This window comes from Populus euphratica, unplaced genomic scaffold, assembly GCF_000495115.2.
Source record: "Populus euphratica unplaced genomic scaffold, PopEup_1.0 scaffold1.1, whole genome shotgun sequence".
NCBI classification, from domain to species: Eukaryota; Viridiplantae; Streptophyta; class Magnoliopsida; order Malpighiales; family Salicaceae; genus Populus; species Populus euphratica.
The window spans coordinates 6,367,187-6,389,677 of NW_011499845.1; the positions used below are offsets into that span (position 1 = coordinate 6,367,187).

At 32.9% G+C, this 22,491-nt stretch overlaps 3 protein-coding genes across 5 annotated transcripts; 1 reads left to right on the forward strand and 2 right to left on the reverse strand.

The window, feature by feature from the left end:
• Positions 1-1,516: 1,516 nt before the first annotated feature.
• Positions 1,517-3,820, reverse strand: LOC105125083 (probable ADP-ribosylation factor GTPase-activating protein AGD13). Of its 3 annotated transcripts, none has more exons than XM_011025384.1 (4): positions 3,574-3,820; positions 2,690-2,785; positions 2,180-2,477; positions 1,517-1,768 (listed from the first exon to the last, which is right to left on the reverse strand). In XM_011025384.1, the coding sequence occupies exons 1-4, from the start codon at positions 3,682-3,684 to the stop codon at positions 1,728-1,730; spliced, it is 546 nt and encodes a 181-aa protein (XP_011023686.1). In that variant the 5' UTR covers positions 3,685-3,820; the 3' UTR covers positions 1,517-1,727. The 3 variants fall into 3 exon arrangements, with proteins under 3 accessions (XP_011023686.1, XP_011023692.1, XP_011023699.1); XM_011025390.1 differs by lacking the exon at positions 1,517-1,768 and adding an exon at positions 1,907-2,087 and having other exon boundaries at positions 3,574-3,818; XM_011025397.1 differs by lacking the exon at positions 1,517-1,768 and having other exon boundaries at positions 1,910-2,477; positions 3,574-3,812.
• Positions 3,821-9,656: 5,836 nt separating this feature from the next.
• On the forward strand, positions 9,657-11,336 carry LOC105125101 (uncharacterized protein At4g22758-like). Its single transcript, XM_011025408.1, has 2 exons — positions 9,657-10,608; positions 10,809-11,336. The coding sequence occupies exons 1-2, from the start codon at positions 10,377-10,379 to the stop codon at positions 10,991-10,993; spliced, it is 417 nt and encodes a 138-aa protein (XP_011023710.1). The 5' UTR covers positions 9,657-10,376; the 3' UTR covers positions 10,994-11,336.
• A 3,982-nt stretch (positions 11,337-15,318) lies between these two features.
• LOC105125113 (DELLA protein GAIP-B-like) lies at positions 15,319-18,011 on the reverse strand. Its single transcript, XM_011025418.1, has one exon. It carries the CDS (start codon positions 17,832-17,834, stop codon positions 16,026-16,028), a length of 1,809 nt encoding a protein of 602 aa, XP_011023720.1. The 5' UTR covers positions 17,835-18,011; the 3' UTR covers positions 15,319-16,025.
• Positions 18,012-22,491: the final 4,480 nt, after the last annotated feature.

Sequence of the window (22,491 nt, forward strand, 5' to 3'; positions counted from 1 at the left end):
TTAAAGTATTTTTTTATTTAAAAATATATTAAAATAATATTTTTTATTTTAAAAAATTATTTTTGATATTAATACATCAAAATGATTTGAAAATACTAAAAAATATCAATTTAAAATAAAAAATAATTTTTTTAAATGCTTTTAAAATACAAAAACAATTAAAAAATATACATTAATTATATGAAATGAGATGAGTTCTTTTATAAATGTACATCAGTTATATATTACATAAATTTCTTTGTGTGAGTTTTGAAAAAAAAATTGAAAGATATATGCTTGTTTAAGCCGTTATCCATCAGAATTTATGCTCTTCTTGGTTTTATATTATTTATTATCAATTAAGTTTGGCTGTCTTTGGATATTTATGAGATTTAGGGTCTTTTTATACAGGAAATCCTTAGTTTTCGCCGGTAATTTTATTTAGAATGTTTTTAAAAATATAGTAATAGTTATTTTTTAAGCTATTTTCTTATTTTTAAAAAATTATTTTTACATTAACATATTAAAAAAATGAAAATTTTAAAAAATATAATTTAAACAACTTGCGAAACACACAATTAATTAAGGTTCCTGGTTTTTTATTCTTTAGTTTACCATTCATTTTTGTTAACGCTTTATAAGAATATTGGGTGTAGATACTTGGGCCCTTTCGTGGTTTTCCCAACATACATATTACGGATATTTCTAATCAAACCAACTCATGCTTCTTGACAATTGACTGGTTTAGTTCGGTATAATTTAGTTTTCCCATTTGTTTGCTTACCCCTGTGTTTTATCATTCAATAATGGCATGTTAAATTTAAATTAAAAGACAAAAATATTTTCTCAGAAAACAAGTTTAAGTGTGAAATTAATTTTTAAAAATGTTTTTTGTTTGACAAAAAAAATCAAGTTTTTAGAAATCTTGTATCAAAATCATTAAAAAATATGTAAAAAAATTTTAAAAATAGAAACCAGAACCATAATGTCAAATAATTGCCTCATTATAACTAGTTTGAAATATGATATTTGCTGTGTATGAAAAAATAAGTGTTGGGAAGAAATGAAAAGGGTTAGCTGGTGGTGAAACACGGGTCTAATTTAAAAATTCTTTTGTCCTTGACCTGAATATTTTTCTATTGGTCTCAAGGGTAGTCAAACTCAAGAAATTCGGAAAATTAGTTTTCTCCATGGAAACAAAGTTTGAAAGTTATACTACTTGGTTGTGTTACTGATGAGGTCAAAGGGTAGACGACTACGACGAGAACTCCATGGGAGTAATTCTCAAGGTAATGATTAGTTCATTACCCCCAGTATCTGTTACTATTCCCATACATCAGAAAGCTAGCATTCTTGCCGGCTGTTATCTAGCAGTCTCGAAACTATGCCTCTGAACACCCTAGGTGGGACGTCGTAAGATTGATTTTCACTCAAGTTATCGGTATGCGTGCCTCGTAAAATGTCAGGAACTAGGATCGAAAGAATTGTTTAAAATAAAACCAAAAGAAGAAAGAAAGAAAGAAAGAAGACGATAAAATAACAGAGAAAAATTCTTGATTAATATCTATATGCCAGAAATAGAAGGCGCTCCGAGAAGTTCTCACTCGGATTAATTGTTACAAAACCAAAGAATTCAAGAAGGTCAAATGCAGTCATCGTTTCCCAAGTTAGGACGCGGTAAATTTATGAGCAGTCGCATCTTACCCAGAGAGGATACAGTGAGCAGTAAAATTACGAAAATCTTTTGATCAGTTGCAGTTCTTCACCCGGTTCCATGGTGCTTCCCTGTCTGTGTTTCAAAAATGATAAAAATTGATGGGTAATCTAGTTAGTTTATGCAGACATGCTTGAGCGAATCAAGAAAGTTGTTTTTCTGTGGTAAGAAAAATTGATATGGCAAGCAGTTTTGAAACTAGAGGCACATATATCATGTCACTGCAGAATCCACAGATCACTTGTTGCTTATTCAACAACAGCAACTATTGCCACAGTAACAAAACCTTAATCCCAAACTAGCTGGGGTCGGTTATATAAATCCTTTTACATCATTCCGCATGATAATAGCCAAGCCCGCCTCAATATCAGCATAGTTTAACTCTTGTTGCTTGTTACGGATAGTACAATAATTTAAACTCAGTTCAGGCAGCTTGAAATTTACATTACATGTAACAATACATCTTGCAAGCACATTAGCCCGTACCTTCAGTTTTCAATCCTCGACAACCTGGAACATCAATCCACTCGATTTGAATCATAACTTCACCAGACTCTACATTTCTTAGTCTGAGAACCATGTCTTGGAGGAGTTTTCCATCATCCCAAACAATGCAGCTCTCATCAGCAAGGCAGTTGTTCTGGCTTGGCTGAACTCTTGAGACCACACAACCTTTCGGGAGATTTTGTAGGCCCATCTTTAGACTTGCGATATATGGTTGGATGTCTATGCCTGCTTCACCCATTTTGTCATCCACAGTGAACGTGTCTTTGTCAAAAACTGTCTGCAAAGGAAGCCAAAACAATTGGAATCTGGATAGACTGCATGATATGGATTACCATGTTTCATCAAAATATTAATATGAGGAAAACGGTGTCTTGCCGAAACAACCATCAACTATCTGTATGTAATTATAGCACCGAACAAATCAATTGCTGAGTGATTGACAGTATAGCAAGTCGTAAACAGACTCGCATATGGTGGGCTATTACTTACTAAATTGATTGGAACATTGAGATCTGTAATTGAAAGAGTAAGCTCCTCATTCCACACTGGATTGCAGTTTTTTTTCACCACTCGAGTCTTCAATTTCTGCACCAACGTTCGGGTGATTTCAGCGCAGAGATAACATACTGGAAAAGGAACAGAAAAGAAGAAAAAAAAGAAATCTAACGTGTGGTTGAACTTTATCTTGCGAAGAGAATATGTGTGCAGATCTAATTTTATATAATTATGACGTACTTTAAAAGGATGTATGCTGTCTAGTTCTAGATCACGATAAATGATTGAAGACAAAGCTTCATAACAAGCAAATACAGAGACCCCTAAGGCCCTTACGCGATTCTCTCAAAAAATAATGACAACACATCAGCAGTCCAACATTGACAATAAATTTCAAGCAAAAATCATTCGACAACCAAGTTGCCAAACAATTCTACCAAAAAAAAAAAAAGCCCCGTCCTCCATATTTATGATTATTTGTGAAGCTAACCAGAAGTGAGAAGACTATTTCCTCTCCTCAGAGAAGGCATTTATGATAAATCAAGATGAATTCATGAACTCCACTCCCATCGATATCAACTACGGCTTCAATTAGATGAACAAATCTCACCCTCTTCTTGTTTATTTCCCGTATGTATACCAATAATATATATCCTTGCACAAAATACAATTGTGAAAACCCTTTTCTTTGCGGTCCTTAATTCGCTCTCGTACATAACTTCATCTCCGCTACCCATATTCATTTCTATAGAGGTCTCAGACAGACAACTCAAAAAGATAGAACCATGTACGATACCGAAAATTCAACTAAAAAAGACCAAGGGAAAATTAACAGTTTATGTAACAAAAATTGAGGAGATCAAGAAACAGTAGCAAGCCTGGTTTCCCATGGTGATGACAACATAAGGATCACTGGAGCCAAGGTCGCGAACGGCAAGATTTACGCCGCGTTTCACCCGGATTCTGAGAAGGCCAAGAAAGCTGTCCATTTTCGAAAAACTCTACTGACTATTTTTCAGATCAAACAAGTACAGAATACAAGATTTTTTATGGCCTAGAAAAAAGACTTCATAGATGTCGCTAAGGACAAAAATCACACAGGCACGTGTTTCACGGTGGGACCCGACCTGGAAATCTACAAGCAATCTTAGAAAATCCACAAAACTAGATGGCGGCAACGGGCTTTAAACAGTAAGAGATCGGCCGATCAAAAACTATAAACAGTACAAGCCTCGTATTAGACAAGCCTTTGTGGCCCACCGCTATGCTCGCTCTAACCATTAATGTTGTTTCTGGAGGGGAAAGAAACACTTGTGCTTGTGAGTAATAAGATGCCATTTTTGTTCTAACTTGCTTCTGTCCACCCAAAATATGATAGGCATTATTATCATTTTATTAGAAAATAGCAATAGGTCAGATTGCAAGATGCGGGTACCATGTCCAACCCCATTTTACATGGGATATCGTCTTTTATCATGTGAACTAGAATCTAATCTGTCTGCCTACGATCAATAAGTCATCTATGTAATCACGTCATTTTTTGAGAGAGAGAACTTGGATCAAATTTCACTTCTCCCTTTGAATAATAAACGTCTGAAAATAAAAGGTAAGGAGTGTTCTTGAAATAACATTATTTTAAAGTATATTTATTACATGATTGTGATTTTATAAGAAATATAGACTTTTTTAAGAGAATATGCTGTATTTAAATCCCATTTAAATTTTGGGGTCTGAAACTCTAGATTTTAAATTTTCAAATAGCTGATAGGATAATTTTTTCCATAACTTTGAAAAATAATATTTTAAAGTTTATATATTTTGATCCTAAATTTTATTTTTCTTATCACATTTTAATTTTAAAATGTTAAGGAATGGAAAAGAGAGTTATAAAAAAAATAAGAGAGAAAAAATGTTCAGTTGACCATGTTATGGTTATAAAAAAATTTTGAATATATTATTAATTGATTCATTCAAAAGAAAGCAGTTCAATAAATATAATTTTGCACTTTAAATACGTTAAAAAAATAGATTAGAACTTGTAAATTTTATTTTAATTCGGATTACTTTTATATATATATTGAACTAGTTAAATGATGTTTCAGGTTTGAAATATATTTATTGAGCTCTTCTAATGTGTTTTTAGGCAAAAGAAGTTGAAAAATAAGTATTTAAAATTTCAGAACTAAAATCTTAGTTTTCCAGTTGCTAGATATTATTGAAAAATGCTACAGCCAAAATAGACATAGTGCCATCCATTTAAATGAAAAAATAATTGTCATCCTCTTTTTTTAATACAAAAAATGTAAACAAGGTGTGGCAAAACTTTTTAATTTTTTGTCAGTCGTGCATGCCTAACTTTCTATTTATTTTTTGAATTTAGTTTTTAACCAATACCCCACTAGTTTTTTAAATTGTTTAGTTTATTTTTTAAAAAAACTTATAGTTCATTTTTTGAATTGTTTTTATATTTCATAATATTTAAAAAAAAATTGTTATAAGTTATGTTAAAAAAAATTATCATGAATTTTAAATAAATAAGTTATATTTGCATGATTCATTTATGCCAATAAAAATCATTTGTAAGCAGTGACCGATATATATATATAACTTAGAAGATAAATAGCCGGAGTAAGATATCTGCACATGCATCTATTTTTTCATTTTTTTTCAAGAAAGATCGGGAAAAATAACCTAGAATTTAAGAAAAAAATACAAAATAATGATTTAAGAAAAAAGTATTCATGATTTTCATAATAATGATTTCTTTTAATTAATCTAGAATTTTATTCTTAGCATAGCTTTTATCTATTAGATTCTTTTGATATTTTGATCATAATTATTTTTTAAAGTGTTTTTTATTTAAAAATATATTAAAATAATATTTTATTTATTTTTTAAAAATTCAATTCTATACTAAAACAATTAAAAAATATTAAAATAATAATTTATTTATTTTTTCAAATAGACTCTTACACTGAAAAACAAATAGTAACTTAATGTTTTTATTTTTGCTGATGCGTTTGTTTTTATCAGTGATGAGCCGCACCATTAAACCAAAAAACCACAGCAGCTAAAACATCAATTCGCTGTTTTTGCTCTTACATGGTCCATCAATGCAATAGGGGGGCATCGCGCCAGCCCGACCCCATCCTGAAACAGAGTACGAGCTAAAAGACCAGAAAACTGTGGACCATTTATATTATAAAATCATGAAATTATCAGATAACTAATGATCCCAGGTCCAAGAACTCGGAGGAGAAAGATTCTTCAACCCGATTTTGCGTTTTGCACGTGGTTGTCTGAAAAAGGTTCTGATTGTCGGGCTGATGGGTCAAGTCAAGCTTCTTGTCTTTATCCGAACGTTGATTCGGTTTCTTCGTCTTTTTTTCTTAAAGAAAAAAACTTCTCTGGTTTTACCACAGTCGGGATAGTGTGAGTCAATCTGCCGATTCTTAAAGATTTGACCATTAATTTTTAAATCAATTTATATTAAAAGGTTTCAAATTTATAAGATCAACATATTAAGCTAGGATAATTTAATAGTTTAATAGTAGACTACTTGTGTTATTATCATTAATTGCTATTCTGTCCACTTGCTGTGGGGTCGGTTCGAATTATGTCACCCTGATTCATTTATAAACTTACATGTATAATGTAAGAATGCAATACAATTTCTCCTGATATACTTAAAATAGAGTTTAATAGTTTATAGTTATGTGTAGTCTCGTGCCTGATACACTTCAAATATAAATTTAGAGATTTATTTTTTTCTTAATTTTCACTACATTATACATGTATGAATTATAAAAAATACACCAATAAAATGTATACCTTGCTTTCAGTAAATAATCTTCTTCAATGTTAATCTAATAACATGATAATATAGAAACAAAATAACATTTAAAATCCTATTAATTTAATAATTTGATAGTATAGACATAAAACAACACGAGAAGAATCATAAAAATACATAAAAAAATTATATATTATACTTTATGTAAAATACAAACAAAAAATTTAGAAATTCAATAAAGAAATTATTAAAGAAGTAAAAAACACAAAATGACAAAAAAAAAAAAAAAAACAATCTGACCTTGGTTCCTAGCCAAGACCATTTGGGTTTTGTCCTGGAGCACCCAGGCTCGGGTCTAAGCCCACTCATTCACGCATAATTTTCTACAGTGCCGGCTTAAATCCAGGCAAGCATATATGTATATGGATAGAAGTGTAATTATAGTTAAAACGTTTTTTATTTTGAAATATATTAAAATATTTTTTTTTTAAAAAAAATTATTTTTGACATTAATGTATTAAAATAATAAAAAAAATATAAAAAAATAATTTAAATTAAATTAAAAATTAAAAAAATTAATTTTTTTCAAAAATATTTTTAAAATATAATGTAATGTATTATTAGAAATTGCCATGATTTTTTCTTTTTCACCAAAAAGAAATATATTTAAACAGTTACTGAAGCCTCCAAAATACATTTTTTTTAAAAAGCCAAAAAGTTGTACAGATACACATAAATTACTGAAAATTTTGCTTTCTGAAAGGAAGTCAAAGCGAGAATAAACCCTCCAAGTGCAGGCAGGAGCTGATTCAGGAAATGAGCAAGACAAGCCATCACTCGGCGCCGTATCCGGGGAATGTGATGGAGATCAGATGAGGATTGAAGAGCTGATCGACTGCCGTGCAGGTTCTCCTTATTTTTCTTATAGCGCCGAACAGGAGCTCTTCCTTCAGCGCAAAAACGCATGCATCCCTTTCAGAATGCTGAAATCAGCTCTGCATTTTCCCCGAAAACAATTTTGTCCTTGTGTTCATCAATTAGAGGTTACCTCGATATTTAGCCCGAGTCGGAAGTCCAATCCATTGAACTTTTTCCTTGGTGTTAGGTTTGCTGGACGGCAAGGAAATCCTCCGAAAGTAAACAGCTACGGTCTTTTCTTTGAATTCAAGTCAGCTACATTAATTGGAAAGACTAACACCTCCTCCACAAGTATCCAAATACTGATCTCACTCCTCAGGCACACAGGTGGTTCAACCACTCTTGCATAAAATCAACAAAATATCTAAAGAAAAAAAAATGTAAAAGAAATAGAAATTAGCTGGCGGTATGTTCATTTTGAAATCAGCATGGATGGCTCTTGAGACTTGTGGCTGACCATTGATGCTGGATATTCTGATTTTCGACCGTACATATCGACCACCTGCTGCAAGGCTACTCATCTGCTGCCGCCTTTCCCATTCACGTGGTTATAAATTATCTGAAGCCATATTCTGTCGTTAGCGCAAGGGTCTCTGAATATTATAAATTATACATGCAGTTATGAATGTGATCCGGCATTTGACTGTCAAGCATTATTAAATTTCTTCGTCGCGATGAAGGCTCGTTTTTTCAGATAGCCATCTGGTCATTGTCAAACAACCACCTATATTATTTGTCAAGCCATATTTTTATTTTTTTCCGAGTCTACCTGATTTTAATAACTATAATATGAAAACCAAAAACTTAAAAAAAAATCAATGAAGATCAGTTATTTGAAAATTATAAAGACTTTCAAGGTTGATAAAAATCAATCAAGATCAGTTATCTGAAAATTATAAAGACTTTCAAGGTTGATAAGGGAGAGTAGAAGGTTAAAAATGAATTCATGAATCAAAATTCAGATTTATAATTAATTTTTTTATTAATATAAATGTTTAAGTTAATTTAAGTGTATGACAGCCGGCAAAAAAATGAAGAGAGATCTCAACCGTTTTTTGGCCCAAGTTTTGATTAGAGGAGACCAAGAAAACCGTGTTTCTTTCCTAGGTGGAGGCGCACGATAGATTTTTTAGGTAAGATAAGGAGGGTTTATTTTGTGGTAGTCAGTGGGATCTTGCCATGACACGTGAAAAGAAAAGGTTAAAGTGAATCTTGATGATTTAACTAAACTAGTTGAATCAATTTACCATTTAAAGATCAGATTATTGGTCAAAGTCATATAAATTTTAGTAAAATTAATCAAACTACATAAAAGGTTTAAAGTTTATAAAATTAATCATGTAAATTGATCTAAATATTAATATTAATCTAAAAAACATTAAAAAAGTTAAAGCATTGATTGTTTAACCTTGAATATATATGTTTTTTAATTTTTTTGAGTTAATTTAAGTAAAATTTATGTGATTCAAATTCAAATTTTTAGTTAGTTCAATACTAAATTATGTTTAATAACTGTTATAATATAATAATTATAAAAAATATGTTTAAGAATGTATTAATAGTTGCTTTTCAAAATACTTTTTATTTATAAATATATTAAATTAATATATTTTTTATTTTTAAAAAATTATTTTTAACATCAATAAATAAAAATTTTAAAAAATAAAAATAAAATTTAAAAAATAAATTTTATCTAATCTGGATCTTAGAACCAAATACCAAACATTTAACAAGACAATACTAAAAATTATAGTTTTAGAATTTATTTAATATTGTAATCATGGTTATTTTTTAAAGTATTTTTTATTTAAAAATAAATTAAAATAATATCTTTTTTATTTTTTAAAAATATTTTTTAACATTAATATATTAAAATAATATTAAAACATAAAAATTTATTAATATAAAAAAAATCTAAAAACTAAAAGGCAAACATGTTGTTTCACGAAGGAAAGAAAAAGCATACACATAGTTTTTAAAGACAGGTTGACCTGGGGTTGGAGTTGAAACAAATTGAAGAAAATAAGAGAAAGAAAAATTAGACATGACTAGGTTGACTTGATGGTTAATTCAATTAAAAATTAGGTTATAATTTATTATTTTATTATTAAAATTAGATCATTTTAATTTTTAAAAAATAATCTAGATAATCTAGTAACTCGGTAAAAATTTAGTGATATAATAAAAACCCAAAATCCAGATTTTAAACTGGACCAGCTAACAGACCAGATATAAAAACTACGAGCGTACGAGAAGAAACAAACTTTCGAAGAAACAAAAAAACGTGTTTTCCTTTGCAAAAGGTTTCTCCTTGCTGTTAGGTGAGGTTGGCGTTAAAGTAACGGCCGCCAGCAAAATTAGAGCAAAATCCCTGTGTTTAATTAGCCCACCTCATTGAAACCAGCAATCAAAACCCAAACCCTCATCTCCTCCGAAGCCCCTTTCCTTCCCTCGTCCTCATATATATACATATCCGGAACCCCGAAAAAAAGCACCCCTCAATTTTCTCTCAGATCTTAATACTCCTTTATCGTCTGTCACCAACAAAAGCAGAAGCAAAGCGATTTAATTTATTTAGGCGGTGTTTTTTTGTGCTCTGTAGAAATAGATCATCAAAGAAGAAGATCCAATTGTTATCGTTGTGAATGGTGGAAATCTTAAGTAGTAGTAATTACATGCTCTCCCTTTGTCAATCAAGGGCGGGCGTTGTCTCTGTGGCCTCTGCTTTTGCTTTCGGATCTTGCAAGGAAGGCTGGTACTATCGCTGCATCGGTGTCGACCCGTAAATAGAGAAAAAACAGGAAAAAAGACATTTTTTCTTGCTGATTTTTTATAACAAGAACTACCCTGTTCTTGATTGTTTGTTTTTGTTAAAAGAAAGCAAAAAAAAAAAAAACAATTCAAAACTTTTTTGTTCAGATTTTTCTATTTTTTTTGTCGATTGTTCGAGAGAAAACAAAAGGAAACACAATGTTGCTTTACAAGCAGAAGAAGAACCAGGTAGCCAAGGGCAAAAGGTTCTTGATTAGCGTGACGGTGTTGGGGAGTGCAGGACCGATCCGGTTTGTTGTTAACGAGGAGGAGCTAGTGGCTGCTGTTATTGATACTGCCTTGAAGTCTTATGCGCGTGAGGGTCGCCTTCCAATTCTAGGCTCTGACCTCAATGATTTCTTGCTTTACTGCCGCAATGCTGCTTCTGATGGTAAGCTGCTTATTCCAAAACCCCAATTTTTTTGTGTCATTTTGTTCGTTTTGTATTTAATTTATAAGAAATTATTCCGATTCTGCTTGAAACTTGTGAGCCCATTTTATTTTCGGAGAAAGAGAGCAATTTATGACTGTTTCTTGTATGTTTCCACGATTTAGGTTCAGTATTTGTGATCTGTTGGAATTTGATTGCAGCTATAAGCCCCTGGGAAACAATTGGATCACTGGGAGCTCGCAATTTTATGCTATGCAAGAAGCCACAGCATTTGAAAGCGGTGGATGATGGAAGATCCACTTCAGCATTTTCCATGAAGGGGGGGAGTGGGAGCTGGAAGGCATGGATTAACAAGTCTCTCAATCTTAAGATATCCCCTCGTTGATTCAATTTCCAGGATATCATATATTCTCATCAAGTAACTTTTCCAAGTAATGGATTTTGATTCGAATTTCATTTAAGTTTTGCCAAATTGTCAGATTTGGTCATCTTATTAGCTGGTGTGGTTTTTTGTTTTCTTGGTTGTCCCCTTGGGGTTGCTGTTCCGGTTTGAGCTGGGAGAACTGCGAATAATTCCTGATTGTTCAGGGAATCAATCAAATTGCTCTCCTTGGATGTTTTTCTATGGATAAAATAGACAGTCATCTCTGGTTGTCTTTAGTAATTTCCTTTCTTCTTATCAATTTTGGTTTGCATCTTGAAATGGCAGTAAATCGTTTGGTATTTGACTACTTTTGTTATGCTAGTTAATGGTTGCCATACCAAAATAGGCTGGAGAATCCCAAAGAATTGTGCGCTTTCATATTTTTCTCTCACAGGGACCACAGGCTTAAAAACTCCTGGACGGCTTATTCCAATAAATTCAATCCCTTAAACCCTCTCTGAACACGCAAGAGAGACGAGCTTACCCCTTCAAGTTTCTTTGTTAAATAGCAGTTGCTAGGGAAGTGTTGTGACTCTTGGCCACAGAAACTGGAACATTTAAATCAAGCCTCTCAAGGCAGGCATCTGTTGCTTTCAACCATATTTTAGGTCCTGAAGCAACCTCTTCGAATTCAATTATAGCAAGTTCTTAAGGAATATTTCCTCATCCTGTCAATGCCAGGAAGGGTCTTTTTGACAGAAGGCCTGTCCACATTGAGAGGTTGTATCTGATAGTAAGGTTTTGAGGGAGAGGGAAGTAGATGCATGTAGGTCAGACTTTTGCCAGCGATCATAACATGAGGTTTGTGGAAACTGCTGTAGTTTTCCGATGCATAGTTTCCTGTCATTCAATTCACATATTTGTTCTTCACGGCACTAGAAAAGTGCTTTCTCTTCCGTTTTGGAGCAAACTGAGGCCTAACTAATAAGCATTTAAACAGAGTGGGACATTTAGTTCAATTTGCTTGTTTATTCTAAAACCAAAACAATCTAGAAATTGTCACGGCCACCTGTTTTGCGAGAGCTAAAATAGATTTATATTTCCTTACAAATTTATTGAATGAATGCAAACTGTTTTGTATGATTATGTAACCAGCCCCCCGCAAAAAATTATTTCAGTTAAATTTAATTTCTGCTCTTTTGAATACCCATGCATCATTGTGTCAGATACCGAAGGTTAGGAGTCCATCGAGTCTTGACCGAGTGCTGTTTCGTGGGCTTCGGCCATCCAAAATTTATCAATATTTTACTTCCCAAAATCAAGGGGTCTCTTAGCCTTATCAGTACTTAGACGCTGACAGCCTGACACGAGAGATGTTTGAGAATCCAGACATTAGTCTTTGCTTGGCCCATCTTTAATTTGGTGTGTGGTAAATTTGGGCTTGTTCTGTACTTGCGTAGCCTTCTACCCAGTACCCCTTTCGCCTGAAATCGAGCCATCCTGATACTGCCATTGTTAGGTGAGCGACAAATGCTCAATTACTTTGATAGCATGGGTTCTTACGGCCCAGTAAGTAATTGATTTTGTTGCTCAAGAGGGTAGATGGAAATAAAGATTCCAAGAGTAACATTCCGAAGGTAAAATTCTACTCGATCATTTATAATTACACAGATAGGTTTAAAACAACTAGAAACTGATGTTACGATTTCTTCTTTTACAGGACATCATCGCTTACGTTATACTTGTTTGCGATCAGCTTTTTGCTGTCTGTTTTACTGCCAGTCAATGATTTTTCATAGGCTTTACAGTGCAAATATGCAAGATTAATAATCAGATTAAACTAGTTATCCCTCTTGGATCATAAACCAACCCAGCTAAATTCATTAAATTTATTCACACCATCGATTTTAATGAATAACACTTGTAACTTGAATTATTTCATAATTAATAGAAAAATCATGTATAATTATGAGATAATAATGCATCAATCAATGAATGGTGCGTAAAAATCTGTACTTTATAGACAAATAATGGTAAGATATTATTTATCTGTCATCAATCTTAAGAATATATATATAGACACACACACATTCAATAATAATTACATTATAGCAGTATAGACACACAGACACATTCAATAATAATTACATTATAGCAGGTAGAGATGATATTTTAGATATATCGATATTGACGTTATGAATATACAAATTTAATAAGAATTCTCTCAGCAGAATTACATCTTCCCGAATGTTTTCGCAACACAATCTACACGTGTGATGTTGACATTGGACAACCATTTTATTATTCTGTTCACATCCAGGAATCCCAACGCCATTGTCATCTTACCTCTGCTTTAAAGTAAATTTTATCTACACAAAATCTGCCATGCTTTATATCTGGTGGTTGAGCATTTAAGTTGGTATTTTTAAAATATTTTTTATTTGAAAATACATAAAAAAATTTATTTTTTAAAAAATATTTTTGATATTAACATATTTAAATTATTTAAAAATATAAATAAATTTTAAATTTAAACAAGAAAATAATTAATTTTTTATAATACATTGAAATAATGACAACTTTAATCGATAGATACAGCATCTGATTGAGAGAGGAGGACTGCTAAGAAAGGAATTTGGCAAGCTCCTGTATTTCTATCCACACCCTTTAGATTTTCTAACCCGATATTGCATAGTAGGTTCTGGATATATATATATATATATATATATCACACACACATGCAAAGCTTACACTAATTAAGACATCATGTCACAGTCACAAGAAGCCTACCCGACATCTTAAACTGTATCAAACTCACGAGTGAGGGATTCCGACTCTTTTAAACACTGATGACTGGCCCATTTCTAAAATCCACAAGAATGTTTTTTGTAGTGTGTCTAAAATTGGGAAGAAGAGAATTAAAGCACACCAGCCAGTTAGTGCTAGGGGTTCTTTCAAGGAGTATTTTTAATTATTAAAATAATATTTTTTTATTTTTTTAAATTTATTTTTAACATCACCAAATCAAAATTCAAAATTCAAAAAAATCAAAATTTTATTAAAAAAAGGGATCAAAACACTTCCGTAAACTGCCCTGACTAGCTTTTCCTTCCACTCGTTTTTTTTTTTTTTTGGAGTTCCGTCTAGCTTCTCAACAATAATAAAAAAATATCTTACAATTTCAGTTTGACTTGGCTTCCTGATTGTTTGGTTTAGTAAACAATGCGAAGACTAAAGAAGACGGACCACTTTCCTGACCTCTACAAATAGAATGAATAAGTAACGATTAAATGGGGGAAAATTAATGTCAGGCGTGTTCTCTCTCTTTAAAAAAGAATAAAAACATTTTAGAAAAGTAAAAAGGGAAAATAATAGAAAATGCAGTAAAAAGGGACCGTGAACTTTTGAAAACGAGATTTGATGTGATGTCCAAAGATTAGTGAATTTGGGATCAGCTAGTGAGAATTTTCAAACGCATGGTGGCAAATTGGCAAGTTGCTTTTTAAAGGAATTGCATGGTTAAATGTTTTTTAGACAGCAGAAAATACCATAAAAAAGCACTATATCATCGCTTGTAGTGTACCTCAATGTAAAGTTGGTCCAATCCGTAGAGGCCAACATGGGCATGGTGCTTCCTTCCTTCCATTCATACAGGCACCTACTGGTCTGTGTACACTAAATTATTGCCCACCTACAGTGTTGACAAATCCTGAGCAATCTCTTCGTTGGTGATTTGCTTGTTTTAAAATTTTCCTAGATGAAAAGGGCATGCAGGAGGAGGGGCATGGTTCCTTTTCTGGTACTTTATGACACACTACGCCGACCAATTTAATCATGGGCGGCACTGCAGTTAAAAATAAGATAAAAGGGCACATTATTTTGCCAGGATTACCCCCGCAGATTTTATTTCTGCGTTTAGCTTTCCGTTAACTCTTGCTTGCTTCCTATAAAGTAAGATTACTTAGATTTAAATGGTTAGTCATCACATGAACTGCGAGTTTGAGCTGTCTTTTATGATTTGGGATCCACTAAAGCTGCGGGCATGTCGATCATCTTTGTTAAGAGGAAAATAGGATGGACATCCTTGATTTGACCCATATGAAGTTTGAGTCTAAAGAAGTGGCCATCCAATTTGTAAGATTATCATCAACACTAAACAACAAAACCCAATCTCAAACGAGCTAGGATCAACAATTTGCAGGAGTTAAAATTTTAACTAAAGGTAACACACACACACACACACACACACACATCTGGAGACGAAAGTATTCCTAATTTCCTAGAAAGGTTGTAATTTTGGTAGAACATGATGGATGAGCAGGTTTGGAGAAAGGATGTGATAGTAATAAAGAACAGACCAAAAGTTAAACTTTCCAATAAGCTGAATAGCAGATTCACAACAAAGAAGTAGGAGTTAAAGAGACTTTTTACGCTTTTGTATATACGAGTCTGCTTTCCTGACATAAAAGAAGATTCTCAGTAGTCCTCTGCAAAAAAAAAAAAAAGAGCAGCAGCTGGAGCTCAACTTGAAAATTAATGCCAGTCTTCATCACTTTTCTCATACCTTAATTAACTGGCCTCTCTACGTGGAATCTATGACAAGGGTGAAAAATGAAGAAAAGCTGGATAGTTTTTATCGTTTAGGTGGATCCACAAGATGACGATCAGTTCAGGTCCTGCTTCCAAAAGAGTTCTACCAATCTTTTATTAAAGACAATATATATATAAATAAATACAGCTTTTGATTCATCCTGAAAAACGCAGAAGATTCCAACCAAAAAACACAAGAAAAAAAGACTTGAAATGAAAATACCTCAGGGAACAGCTGGCGAAATTTTTTTTTTAAGAAAAAAAAATGACAAAGGAAAAGAAAAGAATACTGCCACTAATCAACAAAAGGTGATCCAGAGACAAGCGGGGTAAGTGATGGGTCTCACTTTAACTCCGGAGCAGCTCAGCAGATCACACAGAACCGCACTAGGGTTTGGATTGTGTGGGGTTTGAAAAGGAGTTCACCTAACTCGGACGAGTAGACTCAGTCTGTTTTGACTCTCTAGGCAGCACCAACTACCGGTTGGTTGGTGTTGAGCCGCCAAGCAGAGGTGGCTATGAGCGGGCGTGTGTGCCAACCCAACATCAAACACCCATTGTTCTCCTCCACTCTGTACCCATCTCCACCAGCAAACAGGGCCAACAACATGCTGGCTTGCTTAAACGCGTTGGAACCGAGATGAACCGGAGCAAACCCAGCCGAACCCAACCGAGTTCGCCACTGAGTCAGGGTCTCGTGCCTCTCAACTCGGTCAGGCCCTTCGCATGCCACAACATTGCAAATCTGCTTCCCCAAGTACTCCTCTGACATCATCTTATCTTGGGTACTCACAGATCCCTCCAGCGAATCAAACAGAGTCGAATAGTAATGTAATGACTCAGTGAACCGGTCCAAGAAAATCGGGCCATTATGGTTCGCTTCTTGCTCAACAACAGTAACAATTTCCGGTTTCATTTGTTTCACGACTGATAACACCTTCTCAATAGCACCCGGCCTCGACAACAATTTATGCAACTCAAAAACCGAGTTGACAGCCACAGACTCGGTGGGTCTGAGTTCAAGCATAGAAGCATCAAGATCAGCCAAACTGTTCGCAACAAAACCTCTATACTCAAATTCCACATGAATAGCCTCCGCCAACTGGGCCAACTTCCAACCCACCTCTTGAAGGTGATCCGTGTTATCATGAGCCGGTGGTCCAATACCGGTTAACCGAAAAGCAGGCGGACCACCAGGCCTAAGAGCAAGGGCTTGCATCAAAGCAGGCCACTGCATCCCTTGATTCATAGAAAAATCAATAACATGAACACGTTTTTTTCCTTCAAAGGCCTCAAGAATTGCTTGATTGGCCGTGAAGTGAGCGAATTTCAGATAAGGGCAGGTCTCATAGAAGTGTATCTGAAGAATATCTGAGAGAGAGTGGTCAGTTGAGTTTCGAGGGCATAATTTGTAAATTCTCCGAGCTAATGCCTCGGCGAAGTAGGTGGCTACCTTACGCATGACTCCGGCCTGAGAAACAGCTAAAAAGCCGATTTGTTTGACGAGCGTTTCTGCCAGGGTAAAGTTACTTTCTTGAACGGCTTCGGCACAGGCCATTAAGAGATGGACGAGACGAATACCATTTTCTTGCGAGTCAACTAGGACTACCGGACGAGTAGACTCGGACGAAATCCCAAAAGAACCAAGGGTAGTAGCGGAAGACAATGATGAGGAAGAGGATGTCTGATATAGGTCTGTTTTTAAGCGTTTAGATTCTCTAGAGTCTATTTGGGTCTGAGGAAAGACTGCCTTACCTGGTATGACTTTCAAATCATAATCCGATGATGATGATTCCTCGAACAGCTTTTGTTGCTGATGATGTTTGTGGTCGGAGAAATCGATAGAAGTGATGGTTGAAGATTCAGCAGGAGCAAGTAAAGAATCAGCAGAGGGGTCGAAATTGAGATTTGGGTTCAACTCCGAAATCATGCTTTCAAGCCAGGTAGACAGATCGGAAGGATTGTAATGGACAGAATCAGATGCGAGGTGGGAGAGACCATCTTCTTGAGCGTGACCCATGACTTCTTCAAGCTGTTCAAGTTTTTGGGCAACCTCAGCCATGTCTGACGATCTTACTTTGTAACCCAGAACAGCTAAAAGCTCATCCATCCCCCCATCTGCTTGATGCCCCTCTCCTTCCGCCCATATCTTAGCTTTCCCGTTATTAGGTGCCATGGCACTGCTAGAAGTGGAAGTATAATACCCTGCTGCAGCAAGAGAAGATGGGTCTGAGATTTGTTGGGGATGGAGATTTGGGTGTTCTCTTTTCATTCTTCTTTCTAGGGAATTTCTATTATGAGAGTGAGATTTTTGGGTGTGGGGGTGGTGTGCTCAAAAACCAAAGACGGGAGTGACTGGGTAGAGGAATCTGAGCATTGGGGATTGGGGTTTTTTTTTGCTTTGGTACTTACCACTTCAAGATCAGGGTAAAAAAGGACATTTCTTTTAATATTAAATAATACACAAATAATTAGGGAGGTAAAAATAACGCTCGTGATGCGGCGCAAGCTCCCATGAAACTATCAAGACGACAACTACTACTCAAACAGATAAGGAGAAGGGAAACTTATTTTCCAAAAATAAAAACAAGAGGAAACTAGTCACAACAGTGGGAGAAGTTGTTGTGCAGCAGCAATTTAATTGAAGTTTTTCTTCTTTTTTTCCAGAGAGGGTGACGAAGTTTTATTCAGGGTACCATTTATTTTTGAAGATTAAGAGCTGAATTTAAGTCAATGCTGTCTTTAATTTAGTTACTAGGTTCACTGAAAATCCATGCCGTGTTGTAGGAAGGGGAGATATGTGGGCTTTCATTAATGCAAGCGGTGATTCATTGTGTTTATTACAAGGAACTTAGTTTCGTGAATGTAAATGGGGGTCGTGGGTGTAAATTAGGAAGGAGAAATATTTTTTTATTTGAAATTTATATTAAAATAACATTTTTAAAAAAAAAAAAATTATTTTTAATTCTATCCTATCAAAACCATGATACAGATTCATTTCAAACTGCAGCTATCCTATCAAGACCATGATACAGATTCATTTCAAACTGCAGAAAAGCATCGTTGTTTTTCAAGAACGCAGTTATACCGCGGTGTGAAACAGTGACTTTTAGCCTCCTACTTTTTCTGTGCTCTAGGGTTGGAGAGCCTTGGGCTATAGGATTCAGTTTCAGAAAGGTATGTGATGGTTGTAATCCATTCTATGCGTAGACTAGAGAATTTTGGAGCTGCCTTTTCTTTAGCAATTAAAAGAGTAAATCTCGTCCTGCGATCTTTTGGATTGCATGGGAATTGTGTTGAATTCGTTCACACTAATCTCTATATTCACGTGTACTGTATTCTCGTTGAAAAGAGTAAATTGCTTTGTTCAATCCTTGATTTTTTTAAGCTTTAGGTTGTCTTGTTGGAGGAACGAGAGGTCTTGTAGGTTTTCTTTTTTTATTATTTTCAAATAATTCATATTTTGAGATTTAGAAGAAACAAAAAGGATTGATATATTCCTTCCATAGATTTACAATCAAGAATAGTCACTAAATTAGAGACTAGGCTGTGGATTTCTATTTATCACTATTAGAGAGCCCTAGAAATTAGTTAATTTTTTCATATTATGTCATAATTTTAATAATTAAACAATGATAAATTTAAATTTTATTATTTTTATTTATTTAATAAAAATATAATACATTGTAATATATATATATAAGTTTTAACTTAAAATGTTTATATACTGTAATATATATATATATATATAAGTTTTAAGTTAAAATGTTTATATAAATTATATTTTAAAATTTTAATTAATAAATTAAATTATTAAATTTTGAAGATTTTTAACTATTATTATAAGAAATCATTTACTTGAAAAAAAACGATCATTTTAAAAAAACCAATTGGTCGAGGAAGAAAAAACATGATAGTATATTTTAATTACTTGATGTGGATGGGCTTTGCAAGAAATGATTGAAGAAGAGTTGAATCTAATGTACAAAAGTTGGCTCGAGGATGTTCTTTGCCATTAAAAAAACTACCGATAATCGATGACATGATTGCGACGAAGATAACACGGAATAATCGAGATATTTGAACTTAGCGATCCTATTAGAGACTCCTGACCTTCACATATTTATACCCGAGTTTATAAAAATCACGTAAAAATTCATGCCGAATTTCAAGTCATCGAGATATCTGAAGAAATGTTTCTCGCCGTGGTATGGCAATCGATCAACAATTAGGAATAAAATATCGTTTTCAAGAATGAGCAGTTTACCATTATCAAAACATACAGCATGTGACTTAAAGTCGTTGATCAATTGATGGAAATATTGTTGAAAAATATCCCGCGTCATTATCCATTGTCCATTACTCATGATTTTTTTTTAATTAATAAAAATATTTGAATTAATTTGTATGTATTTTGATTAATTTTATAAATTTTAAAATTAATAACTGTGACTCGATTAATCACAATTTTAGATAAATGATTTATTATAAATTGAATATAAAAATATTTTTAAAAAAATCTAAAGTTTATTCAAATTTAAATATATAAACATGTAAAATAATAATTTACAATAAACATTTTTTCAGTGCTAGTATAATAACTTAACACTAATATGCTTACCAAACACGCATACAAACTTACCGTTATTATTAATTCAAAAACCTAGTATATATACTAACGGTCAGGATATCTTAAAATAAATAGGAAATTTATTTGTTAAGATATCATGAGGTAATACGATGGTTGTTGTTGCCAATTGTAAATTTTTAATCTTTAAAATTTTATTGTTTCTCATTTTTGCATTAGTATGTTTATAATATGTCTAATGAGATTTCAATAATATCAAGTTGATTTATATATACTTTTAAATAATATCTTTTAACTATATAATATAACACTCCAATACCTTTTAACAAAGATAAATCCATGCTTTAGATTTTTTTTATGAAAAGTCAAAGTATGAAAAAAAAAAACATTAGAAAATAAAGCAAGGCTGAGCGAGTCAAAACAAAAAAAAAAAAAAACATGCAAGGCAGCAACACTCCATTCAACCCATTTTTATAACGAATTATACAATTTATAGACTGAAGAATTAATTCTCATCCTTGGTAATATTTAATTAACTATCATAAATTAATAATTAAATTTTAAAAAATCAATCGTTATTTGAGTGTGAAAATCAAGAATTTTCTATCATATTAATCAAAACAAATTTTCAATGAGTATTTTAAATTGATTGATCAGTCGGTAGAAAAACAGGTAAAGAATAGCTGCATGGTTGAATTTACAGCACCAGAGCAATTATAAATTTGTTATTAGACGCGTGCAATAGAGTTCTTCATAAATATTAAATTAGATTTACAGTTCATGTGGAAACATGCAATAAACTTGCGCAATTTGCGGTGGCGTACGTGTAAGGCAGCCCTCCCGTTCATTTAATTTCCACGGAACGTTTCCTGTCGACAACAGAATTACATTAAACGTGAAATCCTAAAAAGAAAAATGCTATTTTTCAATCATATCATATCACAGAGCCAATTACCACGGCAATTTCGGGCTGTAATATTGCTGTCTTGAATATCGAGTAACTGCTGTTTTTGTATTTTAAAATTTTTTATTTTTTTATGAATTTTAAATTAGTTGTTTTTGTATTTTAAAATTTTGTATTTTTTTATTTTTTTATGAATTTTAAATTAGTATATTTTTAGTATTTTTAAATTATTTTAATGTGTTGATATTAAAAATATTTTTTAAAAAATAAAAAATATTATTAACATATATTTTAATATAAAAAACAATTACAATCATACTTTCAAACATAAAATATTAACTTGACGTCTCAAAGCTGCTGTCTCAATATTCCTGAGAAAAAGCAAAGGATCAAAGATTATCAATGCCTGGCTCGAGGTCTTACAGGAGAATTATACCCGGAGTTACTGTTTTTCTTTTCAGTTTTAAATTAATATTTTTATATTATTTTAATACACTGGTATCGTAAATATTTTTTAATGAAATAAAAAAATATTATTTCAATACTTTTCAAATAAAAATCACTTAAAAAATAACTTTAAAACCTGCATGCTTCTTCTCGATTTTTATTTGGTTCGAAATATTCATTCATTTGTCGACAACAATTTTTTACGAATTAAAATTAAAACAATTAAGTTCAGAAGAAAAACCCTCTTCCGATAACACTGTGTGTCAAGTAAATGACCAAGAAAACTTGTAAACTAAATCAGTGCCAAATAAATTGCATATCCAAGCGGAAGATATTTTGTACAGAATCTAGTCACAATAACCTAAAAATTTTGCATGTTTCGCTCTTCGTTTCAATCCCTCGGAAGGTGTTCATCGAGTCTGGTGTCATGTTTAATTAGTTAATTTTTTCAATTATTTAGCCGTGGTGGTTAAGCATAGAGAATAAGTAAATTTAACGTGGATGCCCCTTTCTAGCATTGAATGCATAGACAGGGGGCTGATGTGCAAATGAATGTATAGACCAGGGACTGTTTCATAGGTGGCCTGACCTCGAAAAGTACAGTGCTCAAAATCGAATCCTGTTGACGTTTATTGGTGGAAAGTACATCAAGCTTGACATTAAGGGCTGCAGAGAGCAAAGAAAGCAAATTGTGATCGAAAAACCTCGAATCCACGGGGAACGATGGGGGTTTTGGGACTGGTTGCTGATAAACTACAAGGAAAGAGTGATGTTCACCTGGTTTTTTACTGTAGTTTCAGATTCAACAGCACTGTAGACTGTAATAATATAATTACAGTTATGTATATTAATCAAGTAATAATTGGCTTGACTTGTAGGAGTGAAAAGGTCCTTTTTCATTTTATTAACAATGAAAACACTATAATGCTATTTAAAGTGATGAATATATATATATATATGCTCTCGAGGGGTATTTTTGGTTTTCTGCTA

What these genes read in the sequence shown, in the direction of transcription:
- LOC105125083 (XM_011025384.1), bottom strand. Translation starts at nt 3,684, where the DNA reads ATGGACAGCTTTCTTGGCCTTCTCAGAATCCGGGTGAAACGCGGCGTA. An exon ending in TCATCACCATGGGAAACCAG is followed by an intron (nt 2,786 to 3,573) that starts GCTTGCTACTGT and finishes ACGTTGGTGCAG; the next exon opens with AAATTGAAGACTCGAGTGGT. An exon ending in TCAATGTTCCAATCAATTTA is followed by an intron (nt 2,478 to 2,689) that starts GTAAGTAATAGC and finishes CTTCCTTTGCAG; the next exon opens with ACAGTTTTTGACAAAGACAC.
- LOC105125101 (XM_011025408.1), top strand. Translation starts at nt 10,377, where the DNA reads ATGTTGCTTTACAAGCAGAAGAAGAACCAGGTAGCCAAGGGCAAAAGG. An exon ending in CCGCAATGCTGCTTCTGATG is followed by an intron (nt 10,609 to 10,808) that starts GTAAGCTGCTTA and finishes ATTTGATTGCAG; the next exon opens with CTATAAGCCCCTGGGAAACA.
- LOC105125113 (XM_011025418.1), bottom strand. Translation starts at nt 17,834, where the DNA reads ATGAAAAGAGAACACCCAAATCTCCATCCCCAACAAATCTCAGACCCA.